General features: G+C 30.9%; 1 protein-coding gene across 1 annotated transcript; it reads left to right on the top strand.

Annotated features, from left to right (window-relative positions):
- Positions 1-2716: 2716 nt before the first annotated feature.
- On the top strand, positions 2717-3473 carry LOC135139360 (odorant receptor Or1-like). Its single transcript, XM_064069565.1, has 4 exons — positions 2717-3084; positions 3134-3233; positions 3282-3386; positions 3462-3473. The coding sequence occupies exons 1-4, from the start codon at positions 2717-2719 to the stop codon at positions 3471-3473; spliced, it is 585 nt and encodes a 194-aa protein (XP_063925635.1).
- The last annotated feature ends 9809 nt before the right edge of the window (positions 3474-13282 follow it).

A 13282-nucleotide genomic window follows, 5' to 3' on the forward strand; every position in this document is an offset into this window, starting at 1 on the left:
ATTACTAGTTGTTAAAATGGAATTATTCAAATCTGCTGACATCGCAGTACTCAAAAAATTTTGAAAAAACTAATACAATATTCCAAAAAGTATACCATAGAACACAGAAAATGTGGAGCGGATAAAATAATATTTTCAGATTTTGCGAATTGTGGACCAAATACTGAAAGAGAGTTTCGCTACAAATGATGATTTTTACAGTATTTTCTTTAATCATCGATTTTTACATATTTAATTTAGATATCAGACTAAATTTTACAATTAAAATCTATTTCACTTATTTAATGAGTAACGACGCGAATTTTTATTTAATTCGACCATTTCAGACAGGTTACATTAGTTTTTATGGAGACAAGTGAAAAGTATGTTTTACAAATTAATTTACAGTCAGCAATTCCAAAAAATAAAAATTAATTAAAAACTTAGCAATAAGGTAATGTTTATTAATAAAGTTTAAGATACAGTGGACGCCGCTTAATGTGATCACTTCGGGACTCAGACAAATTGATCACACTAACCGACTGATAATAATAAGCGAAAACCACCATCAAAGACAGTAAAACTTGAAATAAAGCAAAATCATGAACAAGACAGTGTTTATTATGCTGGTAGGTACATAAACATTAGAATTTATTTTAAACTTTGAGAAAGGAACCCCCGATTTCCTTTGGTTGTTTTAGAAGTTTGTTAAGAAAGGGCTGAGATTTTTTTTTCTCTGATAAGCTGAAATCTCGTCGTTTCGACGTGAGCATTTTTACTTAAGTACTACTCAAATTTAAAACAGCAAAAATTCGTTCATTCAAAAGACGAAAACGCACTAATTACTAAAGTCTGTCACTGATTGTGGTTGTATAAAGTGAGTAGTATAAGCGAATGCAGTTTTTGCGGGCAATGAATGTTCATTAAAACACAATACTAGTTTCAGTCGTTTTGTTTTTCCAAAAAAGCAATTCCCGCTTGTATAAAAATTTCGAGATTGATCACAATAAGCGAAATATTGATCACAATAAACGGAAAAACTGTAATGCATTGGTATTGCTTGGGGCCGTTCCAAGCTATTTTGATCACACTAAGCGGTTGATAACATTAACCGTGATCATATTAAGCGGCGTCTACTGTAATATATTTTTGGTATGAGCTCTAAATTAGGAAGAAATTTTACACGTATTTCTTGAGACAAAACGTGAAATTTAACTGTCATACGCGTAAGTCAAATTACAACAACAATTATTTACGAGTGGCCAATATTCAGACAACAACACTTCAAGACGGTACAATTTTCGGAAGCAGATGAGCATACAAAATTTTGTATAATTCGTTAAAGTGGTTTTACAATTTCGTGGAAATCTGATGACCCATTTCTGAAATAATCAATAAAATGAACCTCTTCATTTATTAATTTTCAGTCTGTCCCGTATTTTCTTAAATTATGTCATCAACGTTTTGAAAGGGTTAGGTTTTTGTAAGCTCTAAAACACGAATTATGTGACAAAAAAACTCTGTTTTTTCAATGCGTCTAGGATCAAGTGTGCGCCTGAAAACGTAAATTACATTTCAGAATTAATTCTATTACAGAATAAATAAGTACCTAGAATCCATTAAATGTGCACATTTGCTGAAGTTCATATTCTTTCACTATGTTTTTACACACAAAATTTTTGCACAAATCACAACCCCATTTGTACCTTAACTAGGTTTGTAGGGTTTCCAATAGGAATTCTATTCCTGAAAGGAGAAGAATCAAGGAATAAAATTCGTAAAATTAAAAGCCATAATATTATAAATGATAAAAATAACTAAAGTAGTAAAAAACCATGCGAAAATAATAACCAACAAAAAAATCACTTACATTATTGTTCGTCTGATGTGATCTAGACAGCACTCTGGTTAAACAGTTCTAGATCTATCACCGACGCGCAAAAGCAACTGACGAGTGTATACATTATGCGTGGGTGTGAGAAACGTAGCAAGTTGGCGGGGATACTACACAAGCAGAAAAGTAACCTGAGTTATATAAACTCGCTATGTCAAAGCTTTTAATTAGAATTCTCAAACCACTAACTTTTTTCACATTATTCATTCAAACACGGTTATAATGTTTGAAATTATCGCTAAACTCCAAAAGTTACTTAAATTTTAATAAAACCCTAATTAATGGCATCAACTAAAACGCAAAAAATGAAAGAATAATTTATAAATTTTAATAGATTGTATAAATTACCCGTGCTAGTGGCAAAAGTTCAAGAGTCATAGTTTAAAATCTTAAAGGTACTCATCAAAGCTAAGTTATTCCAGAAGAAAACTGGCATGTTTTAACAAATTTTACTCAAATTTTATAAAAATGAAGCACTTTGACTGGTGGTTGCCATTAAAACATAATGTGACAGTGTTACGATTAGCTGGACTGTGGCCAAAAAACGAAGCATATGAGAAAAACATGTACACATTTTACGCCATTTTTATTTGGGTGCTCCTAACTGGCAGCCAAAACTTGTTCCTAGTTACGACCATTTACTTCACCTACGATAATTTAGAAACCTTTACCCAAACAATTGTTATAACAGTAACCGACGTTTTAACATCTTTCAAGATATACATATTTACAAAAAACATAAGGCTGCTCAAAGGTTTAATGATCAATTTAAACACCGATTTATTTCAACCGAAAAATCAAAATCAAATTGATTTGGCATGGATAAGTCTGAATTTGTGGAAAATGACATACGCTGTGTTTAATATGCTGGCTGCAGCTTCCGTCACATTTTGGATGATTTCACCATTTTTGGATAATTCGTTCAGAACAGGACGATTACCAATCATATCCTGGTATCCGTACGACATAAAAATTTCACCGTTTTATGAACTCGCGTATATCCACCAATGTCTGGCTTCTTACTACCTTGGTGCCGCTATTGCAAATATCGACATGATGATAGCAGCTTTGATGGTGCATATCGGAGTTCAGTGTGATATATTATGTGATAGTTTTAAAAAATTACCAGTCCTAAAGTCTACAGGAAAGACTGAAGATGACTTTTCAAAAAATATTATAACATGTGTTCAACATCACAAACAAATTTTGAGGTAATTTAGATCAGGGTTTAAAGTTTTTTGGACAACAAATATTTTTTAGTTTTGCCAAAAGTAGTAACGAGTTTTTTGATAAGATTTTACTGGGGCAATTTGCTACCAGTACGATAGCCATTGCGGTGTCCCTGTTTGAAATGAGTTTGGTGAGTTTATCTCTTATTTCCGTGTAAATTTCAAAACGTTTTTTAAAGGTTGATCCGTTCAGTGGTACCAGTTTGTCACATCTTGCTTATTTGAGTTCTGTGGTTTTTCAAGTGTTTCTGTATTGCTGGTACGGTAACGAAATAAAACTGAAGGTAAGCACATTTCTATCTAGTTTTGCCTGATTTTAGTTTTATATTTATTACTCTAAAACCTATCGTTTTTCTAAGAAACTGAACTGATTATGCTTCAGTGACAAGCGAACTTTAAAACAATTTTTCGATGCTGCAATCTCCTACTTTCATTTACATCGATTATTACTGATGTATTCGGGAAAGTTTCAACTTCTCTGAAAATTTCTAAAACCCTACAATACAATTAAGCCAATCCCGTGGCGCATAAACTGCAGTAGGAAGTCTATTATTAAATCAAATTATAGAAATATAGATTATCCTTTGTTGGCAATGCATTAAATGTTTTGTCCCTATTTTTTCAAGGCATTAGGACATTCTCGCAATTTTCGTTTAATTTATTCATTACCTGATAATAAGTGTTCTGAATATTTAATATGATTCCAGCAGAAACAAAGTGCTTATTTACATTCAACGGCACTATTATATATAATGTCTGAAATTATTCTAAATACCCAACAAGTATTGTGAAATTTTAATAAAATAAATACACCACCCCTAGAACACAAACAACCCTTGAACAGTCAAACTTTAAAATTTTAAGCGTGCATATCAACGTACGAAGTTAAATATTGTTTTTTTCTCGATACATTGGTCTAAAGTTCGGTTAAAAATGCAACAATTTGATTGGAGTCTACCATTAAAAAATAATATAGCAGTTTTACGATCAGTGTTGCTGTGGCCCAAACACGAAACCTACAAGACGAACATGTATACAATCTATGCAGTTTTTGCCTGGGTGCTCCTAAAAGGTAGCCACAACACCTTCCTCAATGCAACAATTTATTTTACCTACGATAATTTAGAAAATTTTACTCAGACAATTATTATCCTAGTGAGAAACACTCTAGGATCGTTTAAGGTATACATACTCACAAAAAGCATAAGGTTGCTCAGAGGACAGAAAAGTTTGACCTTTTGGACACTGACGTTTTGTTTGTTTTGTACAATGGTTGGAATTTCGCCATTATCATGGGTGATTCTGCCGTTTTTGGACAATTCGGTTAAAATGGGAGAATTATGTATCGAGGAATGGTATCCCTACAATGTTAAAATTTTGATCTTTAATGAACTCACGTATCTTTACCAATGTGTGGCTTCGTGTTATTTTTGTACCGGTATTGTAAATATCGACCTGCTGATAGCCGCATTGATGACGCATTTTGGAATTCAGTGTGATATGTTATGTGATAATTTAAAAGAACTGCAATCAACAAGCAAAACTCAGCACAACTTTTCAAAAAAATTTGTTTCGTGTGTTGAACATCGCAGACAAATTTTGCGGTAATTTGGAAAACAGTTTAAATTTTTTTGAACAAGGATTATTTTCAGTTATGCCAAAGGCAGTAACGAATTTTTTGATAAGACTTTATTGGGACAATTTGCTACCAGTACTATAGCTGCTGCAGTGTCTCTGTTTCAAATGAATTTGGTGAGTTTCTGGCTTCCTTCTATATAATTTTCAAAGCTTAATTCATTATCTAAGTTTGTCACATTTAGCGTCTTTAAGCGAAATTATTGTTCAAGTGTTTCTGTACTGCTGGTACGGAAACGAGGTAGAATTTAAGGTAGGCATATTTGTATCCAAATACTTTTAAAAAAATATCTTCCCAAATATATTTATTATTGGCTAAAAAACATGTTATGTGCTTTAATAGTTTTCTTCATTCTTCATTGATTAAACATAAAATACACATACAAACAGGGACAAAATCCAAAAAAACCTATACATCATGTTTAAGGCCAAGCATGAAATTAAATAATTTTCGTCTTGCTAATGTAAAACTAAGAAATTTAATTTTTTTCGTTTCCTCAATAGAAATTTATAAAAATTAAAATTTAGGGGTACGACAAAAAATTTGTTTAAAATTGAAGAAGAAACTGACATGAAAGATATAAACAACAAATAAAATATAATATTCTTAGCTTGATATAATGACTTAATAAAAACAGTATAGTTACTCGTAGAATCAATTCTCTGATGTCACACTTTTGCATATTGACGTCACCGAATAGCCTCGAAAGAACTGATTTGGAATTTCAAGAATTCGAGTGACTGGTATTTATATTCGTTTACATAAATTTTACTTTAAATAAAGATGAGTTGTATTGGATCGACTTGGCCTTAATTTTTTCTAAACATTGTGAAATATGAACACAATAAATCTAACATTTAGTCAATGCCAAATAACAACACAGAGTGGTATAACTTAACCTAAGATTTTCGTATAATAAAATACCTTTTCAAGAACCTTATCGAACGTCACACAAACATAAAATTTTAGAATAATTGATTTATAGTTTCAACACAGACATATTGGAAAACCATATCTCTGTTTAAGAAATTCTTGCAGATAATACTACTAATCCGGAGATTTATTTATTTCCGATCGATTTTTTAAATAAACACATATTTAACTAGTTTAATCATAATCTGACTTAGTAATATATGTTTGTTTATAAATTAATTTCCCATGTAATTACCCCCAAAAATATAAAAAAATATCAAAACATAAGTAATACCGTTGAATTGATGGATAAAGATCAATTTAATATGTTTCTAAGAAGAGGCGAATCAATATAGTTTCGTTAATACCTTGGACATAAATTTTAACAGTTTACCAGAATGTTGAAATAGCTTCCTTACTTTAATATCTAACCTGTTACATAATTTTGGCAACACATTACATAATACGTTAGACATCATTAAACATAAACACAAGTGGTACGTAGGAAAAATAGACGAGTTGAAGTTAAATTGAACTTCACTATTGTTTCGCTTTTTTACTACATTTCACATTTCCACATCTTCTTCACTATGTTTTTTACACACCAAATTCTTACACATCACAATTTAAACAAACGCCGATTCTGCGGCAGATATTTTTTTGGAACAGGAATGTCTATTCCTAAAACGAAAATTATGGAATAATTAACTACGAAAATTAAACTACGGGAGAATAAATGACACCAGAGCAAAACGTTTTACTTACGCTGCTGTTCTGAACAGCACTGTTTTAACACACTTTTCTGCGTAATCATGTCGGTTATTGAGCAACTGCGTGTATAACTTTGTACAGCATGCGTATATACGCACCACGTTCGGTGGGGATACAACACTACGACAAAAGTTATAGCAGAGATGTCTATTTTGTGAAATTAAATACACAAGCGCTTAATCAAAGGTTTTAAATTTATAAGGATCGTTATATTATTCATGCAAACTTTACAAGTGCCCTGAAATTAGTATCAAAGCTGCTCAAGCATAGTTTAAATTTTAATACATTTTCGGTTTATATAAATCAGTTCAAATATAGACAGAGCAAAAGTTTACAATTTTTCCTGATTAAGTTTAAACTTTCGGGTGTACAAAGAAAAGGCAATATTTTTACAAGACCTCCAGCAGTGTTCTCTTAATATATACGTAATGCAGCCCTTTGACTGGAAGCTACCACTACAAAAAAACGTAACATTGCTACGAATATTCGGACTATGGCCTAAACACGAAACATACAAGCTTGACTTGTACACAATCTACGCTGTTTTTACTTGGGTGGTCATCATAGGCAGTCACAACGCTTCCCTGATTGGAACCGTCTACTTTCTAAACGATAACTTGGAATCTCTGACTCAAACAACTGTTCTATTAGTGTCCGCTCTTCTGACATCTTTTAAGATATACGAATTCGCTAAAAATATCCGACTGTTTAAAAAGCTAATGACAAATTTGAACATAAACTTATTTCAACCAAAAAACGCCAATCAAATTTACTTGGCAGGGACAAGTTTTAAATTTTGGAGTTTGACATTTAACGTGTTTTGTACGTCGGCTGCTATCTCTGTATCAACATGGGTGATTGGACCATTCATCGACAGTTCTTTTAAAACAGCACGACTACCAATTTTGGCTTGGTATCCTTACAACACTAAAATTTCGCCTTTTTATGAACTCACATTTTTTTATCAAAGTATGGTTTCGTATTACTTTAGTTTGACTATTGTGAGTATTGACTTGATAGTAGCAGCTCTGATGGTGTACGTTGGTCTGCAATGTGATATGTTATGTACTAACTTAAAACAAATACAAGATCTGAAGGAAATAATGTATAAAACTGAATCTGACTTTTCAGAAACGTTGATATCTTGTATTAAGCATCACAAAGAAATTTTACGGTATGTAAGAATTGATTAGAAAATTTCTAAATAAAAGAACCTTTTTAGTTTTGCTAAAAGTAGTAACGAATTTTTTGAAATGATCGTACTAGGGCAATTTGTTACCAGTACCATAGCTATCGCCGTGTCTCTGTTCCAGATGAGTCTGGTGAGTTAGTTTTCTTTCCTTATGTAAATTTGAAAATGTGATTTTAAAGGTTAATCCATTCAGCAGCACCAGTTTGTCACATTTGGCATATTTAGGTGCCATAATTTGTGAGCTCTTCCTTTATTGCTGGTACGGCAACGAAACGGAAATTAAGGTGAGCATATTGGGCTGATATTAGTTTTAGCTGTATTTAATAATTCATATTATGATTAATCGAAATTGCCACAAAAGAAAAATGACTCACCAATTTAATATTACATTTTCTTTACACTGTTTAATTTCCACAAATAAGTACACAAATAATATTTTCCATTTATATGAAGAAAAACAACATTTTTTCCAAAAAAAAAAAAGGTTTAAAATCCCACCGAAGGGAGTTTTAATCTATGTTTATTTTCTCTGTACCTTTTAAAATAACAACGCAAGTGACAGTTATATATAAAATATTACAGTTTCTAAAATCTATGAAAAATGTACCAAATTATCTTCGTTCAAAGCTGTGTTTGACCTTTCAGTCTATTCAGATCGTAATATACCTGAGAAAGAACATGAGTTTTTCAGAATTTAATTGTTTATACATGTACGTATTTGTTATAAATTCTTATCATAGATTCTTATAAATGTACCCAATTATTATCCCGGCACTTCCACCAATTTTGCGGAAAAAATTATAATTGTTATAAGTAGTTTTACTGAAACAGGGTTCATATTAGGGGAAAAGTATTCAAAATCAGTGATCGGTGGCTCTGTATTTCTTAAAATAAAATAACAGAGACGCAATTGAATTTGAGAGACTAAAAATTTTCAGAGCCGTGAAATTTTGTAAATGGTGTTCCATTCTGTTCAGAACAACATTTCTTGCCAACTTTAGTTTTTTAAAAGCAAGTTTCTTTAAGTTTCTTGGGATAAATATTTGAAAATTCTGCATTTCTTTGCCTGCGTCATTTTTTTTTTTGTTTTCACGATTAATAATAATCTGTGCTTATCATCCTTGTAGTTTTTAAAATAACAAAAAAATGCCAGATATACAAGGTGTTCCAAAACAAGAGCACCAACTCAACAGCACATTGTCAAGTTTAGACGTCGAAAAAAAAATAGAAAAATCGAGAAAAATTATTAAAAAATTCCTTACCTCAATTTGACGTTCACTTACAAAAACAAAATATGGATTTAAATAGATCAAAAATCAGCCGCTGTTGTGAGATTCATCCTAAAGAATTTTTAAGTTTTGTTATATTAGAAAATGAAGAATACGATCGATAAACACAACCTACCTTCAAAATTATTTTGAATAATGAAAGTTTGATAGATTTCAGGTACCTAACACAAAATAATGATTTAAAATATGGTGACATTTCAAAAAAAAAATTAAAATTTGGAGAGCTGTATCTTCTACATTTGGACAGAAGAATTTTTTTAATTATTTTTTTCTGTCCTTAAAAATCTTGAACAACATGTCATCAATTTAAATTGATTCGATTTTTTTGAAAATGAATTCTTCTTTTACGAAATGTTCTCAGGACTAGAACTTTGTGCTTGTTTTTCTGTAGTTCCTAAAAACAGAGTAGAACACAGTTATGTGTGAAAAAATAACGATTTAAGTCTAGAGAAATATAGCCGACATTCTCCTTTAAAATTATCTTTTATAAGGTTAAACGCTAAACAAGATTTTTTTTGTCCCTATCAACAATATAATGACCCCACCTCAAAACTTTGCTAGAAAAATAAATAATTTTATGAAATAATACTCTTTTACACTCATACATTTTACAACGTACTTAGAAAATTTACTTCAAAACAACACATAAAACAGACTGACCTGAAATTCGCTTGTTATCTCCAAAAAAATTTGGTAACGCCACCTCAGAAATTATTTTATAAAACAGATTTTGTATTTTTTTTTTTTAATTTTGCAATTAACTGTGCAAACTTCTAAACCAGTTAGTTGGTCTGAAATTTAGCAAAAATTTGTTTATCCACCCAAATTTTAATTATATCACCTGATAAGTTTGTTTAAATCCTATTTAAATTGCGTAAAGTTGTTTGCCTCTTCTATAGTATATAGTTTCTACAATACTAGAAATAGATCATTCTTTCACCATAAGTTTTAAGACATTTTGCTAATTTAAAGTTGTCCCTGAAACAGACCGTTATTCATAAAAGCGAGTGCCATTTTTAATTATATAAATGCTTTACTGTAGAAATATTTGTGGGTACATGATACAGAAATGATGAATTTTTGTTTCTAATTTTGTAAAAACAACACACTGTATATCTGAAAGTTCTTCCCTTCTTCGTATTTATTCACTGTTCTTGTATTAAAAAAAAAGTTGTTTTTTACACTGGAATATTTCACTATTGGGCGCTTTTATTCTGTTCAGAATAAAATGGATCTGAATATTATACAATACTTGCTCATCTAATTAAATCTGAGAATATTTAATTACCTCAAAAATTTTTTATCTTCGTAGCCGAAACTGGTGCAGTTGCTTTCGTAATTACGTAGAGCAAACCTATTATTATTGTTCTAAATAACCACCTTTATCATATTTCGTGGCATTCCAGTAAAGTAAATCAATGAATAATAAAAACCTTTACAAAATTAAACAAAAATTAGGTTTAAAATATTTATAAACAGTCGTTTTCGCCTAGTTTCTTGTAATCAAGCCTGAAGCTGATCATTCGCGACTGAGTCTTTGTAGTATCGACACAGTTCTCTTGTGCATTTCCGGGTTGTTTCCACAATGTTTGACTGGGTTAAAATAATTAGTTTAAATATTTTCGTTTTACAAAAAGTGGGAATGTGGCCTAAACAAGATAAACAGCTCGGATGTAATTGTCACACCCTATATATTCTCATCGCCGTGATTTTGTTAATCGACGGGTCAATCGTATTCCAACTGATTCACATGGCGTTAGAGCATTCAACTCTAGAAAGCTTAACAAGAAATATTTTCATGCTAATGACAGAAATTCTGGGGTCCATAAAAATGTTCTATTTTATTCGAAATGTGAAAACGGTCAAAGAACTGGTACAAAGCTTGGAAGACGAATTATTTCAACCCAGAACTACGCAACAAGTAAATTCAGTTCGGCCAGATTTAAAATTGTGGAAAAAGACTTACGCCACATTTTGCTCTCTTACCACAAGTACAGCATTCATATGGTCTTTATACCCTTTGGTAGATCAGTCGTTTTTGAAATTCAGACTACCTCTTGAGGCCCGATACCCCTTCGAAATCACTACACTGCCGCTATATTTTATAATTTATTTTCATCAAGTAGCTGCTTTATTTCTGGTAGCTATTGGTGCTTTACACGTAGATACTTTGAATGCAGCGTTGATGGTACTAGCAGGGGCTCAGTGTGATATTTTGTGCCAAAATTTAAAAGCTTTAGAAAATAAAGCACTGACTTATAACCAGAAACTTATTCAGTGTATAAAACACCACAAGAAAATTTTGAGGTACGTAGAAATTGATTTTTTAAAGGGGTTACGACAACTAAGTTTTAGTTTTGCCGAAAAAACGAATCAGTTTTTTAGTACTATAGTGTTGGGACAATATTTTACTACCTCCGTTTCGACCGGTATTGCTATGTTTCGACTGAGTTTGGTGAGTTTAATTATTTGAAAGTCGGATGTCTGAAGTGTTTTTTTGTAAAGGTGGATCCACTAAGCAGCGAAAGCTATTCGCTTTTGTTTTTTGTTAGTGCTGTTACCGTACAACTTTTTTCGTATTGCTGGTTCGGGAATGAAGTAGAAGTTAAGGTAAGATTGTTTCAAATTTAAATTTACAAAAAAAATCGTTAAAATAATGATGACAAATTGACAAAAATTTTAAACAGTAAGTCATAAGAGATTTAAAATTTTTTTCTTACTAAATAATCAGTAATTAATTTAGCTAATGATTTAAAAACAAACGTCGAATTTTTACTCCTCTACAACTGGTTATTTAAACAACTTTTTTTTGAATACAAGAAATCATAAAAAGCGTCAATTTAAAAAATTATAGCGGATATGTATCGATCCCACATCATGAAAAAAATTGTGCATTAAAGTCATATGTACAAACATTTATTTCACCACAACGTAAAAATAACTAAAAGAGGGCAAATTTTTTGTCAAAAAAAATATTCATTATTGTTTAAAATAACTACGTGCTACGATGAGTTTAATTTTTGACTAAGAATTTTTTGTTCTTTCTGGTTAGTACACTATTTTCTTTCTTCTTCCCTTTTTTCTTCTTAGAAGAAAATGAGAAATATATAGAGTGGCAATTTAATATCACACAAATGCACATAGAGAATGCCAAAGAATTACAATCTTTTGCAAAATTGAGCGACTATTTTACCTAATCTCAATTTTGTTTTAATCTTATAGAAGTCAAGATCCAATCGTGTAAAAAACAACTTTACACTTACCCTAACCAAAATTTGGCTACTTATCTACACCAAAAATATGATGACGTCCCCTCAAAATACTTTTTAGTAAAGCCATTTACATTTACTAACATTTCAAACTCCTATACTTGTACCTTATGAATCTGCCTCGATTTTTTGAGTAATTGTTAATCAGTGTTCGTTTCGTATCAGACCAAATACACATCTACAGGAGTGGCGGAGTATGGATGACCAAAGTATGAATTCGGAAAAACAAGCTCTAGAAATATCTCTAAAAAAATCTATGGGGTAACATTAAAATAAAGTTGGATGTCATACACACACAAAAAAACTTATAGGGTGTCCAATTAGGGTATCAAAAAATATGTAGATTGTCATTAATGTTTTACACTGTTACTGGTGTTCACAAATAAAATTTCCTAAATCAAATTTTTGTGGTAATTATGGGCGAAAAAATCCGGTCGAAATTAACCAGTTTTTTTCAGTTTTATCGTGTATTGTTTACATACTGTATGGTCGTCATATGAAAAGTATAAAACTTTGTATAACTAACTTAACATCATAATAACATAACATACATGATTTTTACTTATTTATTTTAAATTGTTGGAAAACTTAAACTGTTACTATTTCCAGCGGAATTAAAAATGTTTGTTCGTTATTTTAAAAGTCTTTGTCTCAGTATGTTATGCATATAAAAAATTTCTAAAAAATTTCTTCTCATCTTTGTAAATGACGACAAAATGCAACTGTACGGCTTCCCTTTTACCCTTTATTTACATTACCACATAAACAAAATTCCATCATCTTCCGCATAATGCTTGATGTTCATCTAATCAATACAATAAAACTACTCTGAATTTTTGAAAAATTTGTATTCACGTTTTTAAAATAGATATAAATCCTTTCCACAATTTAATGAGAATACAATTTATGTTGTAGTAATTTTGATAATAGCTACTCACCTTTGTACACAATTTGTACACTGATTTACTGCAGATTTTGCATAAGGCGTGAGTATCAATCTTTTATTGAAACATGTTCTCTAAGTTCATTGTTTCGGGCAATTCCATGTTACAAAATCCAGTATTTTTCGTTCGAATTCTGAAATGCACCATATTATTAACTCAATGATTTA

This window comes from Zophobas morio, unplaced genomic scaffold (genome assembly GCF_036711695.1).
Source record: "Zophobas morio isolate AGI-343-1 ecotype UQ-CSIRO unplaced genomic scaffold, CSIRO_AGI_Zmor_V1 ptg000031l, whole genome shotgun sequence".
Lineage (NCBI taxonomy): Eukaryota > Metazoa > Arthropoda > Insecta > Coleoptera > Tenebrionidae > Zophobas > Zophobas morio.

Coding starts and splice junctions, on each gene's coding strand:
- LOC135139360 (XM_064069565.1), top strand. CDS start 2,717: ATGACATACGCTGTGTTTAATATGCTGGCTGCAGCTTCCGTCACATTT. Junction 3,085..3,133: donor CATCACAAACAAATTTTGAG/GTAATTTAGATC, acceptor AATATTTTTTAG/TTTTGCCAAAAGTAGTAACG. Junction 3,234..3,281: donor CCCTGTTTGAAATGAGTTTG/GTGAGTTTATCT, acceptor CGTTTTTTAAAG/GTTGATCCGTTCAGTGGTAC.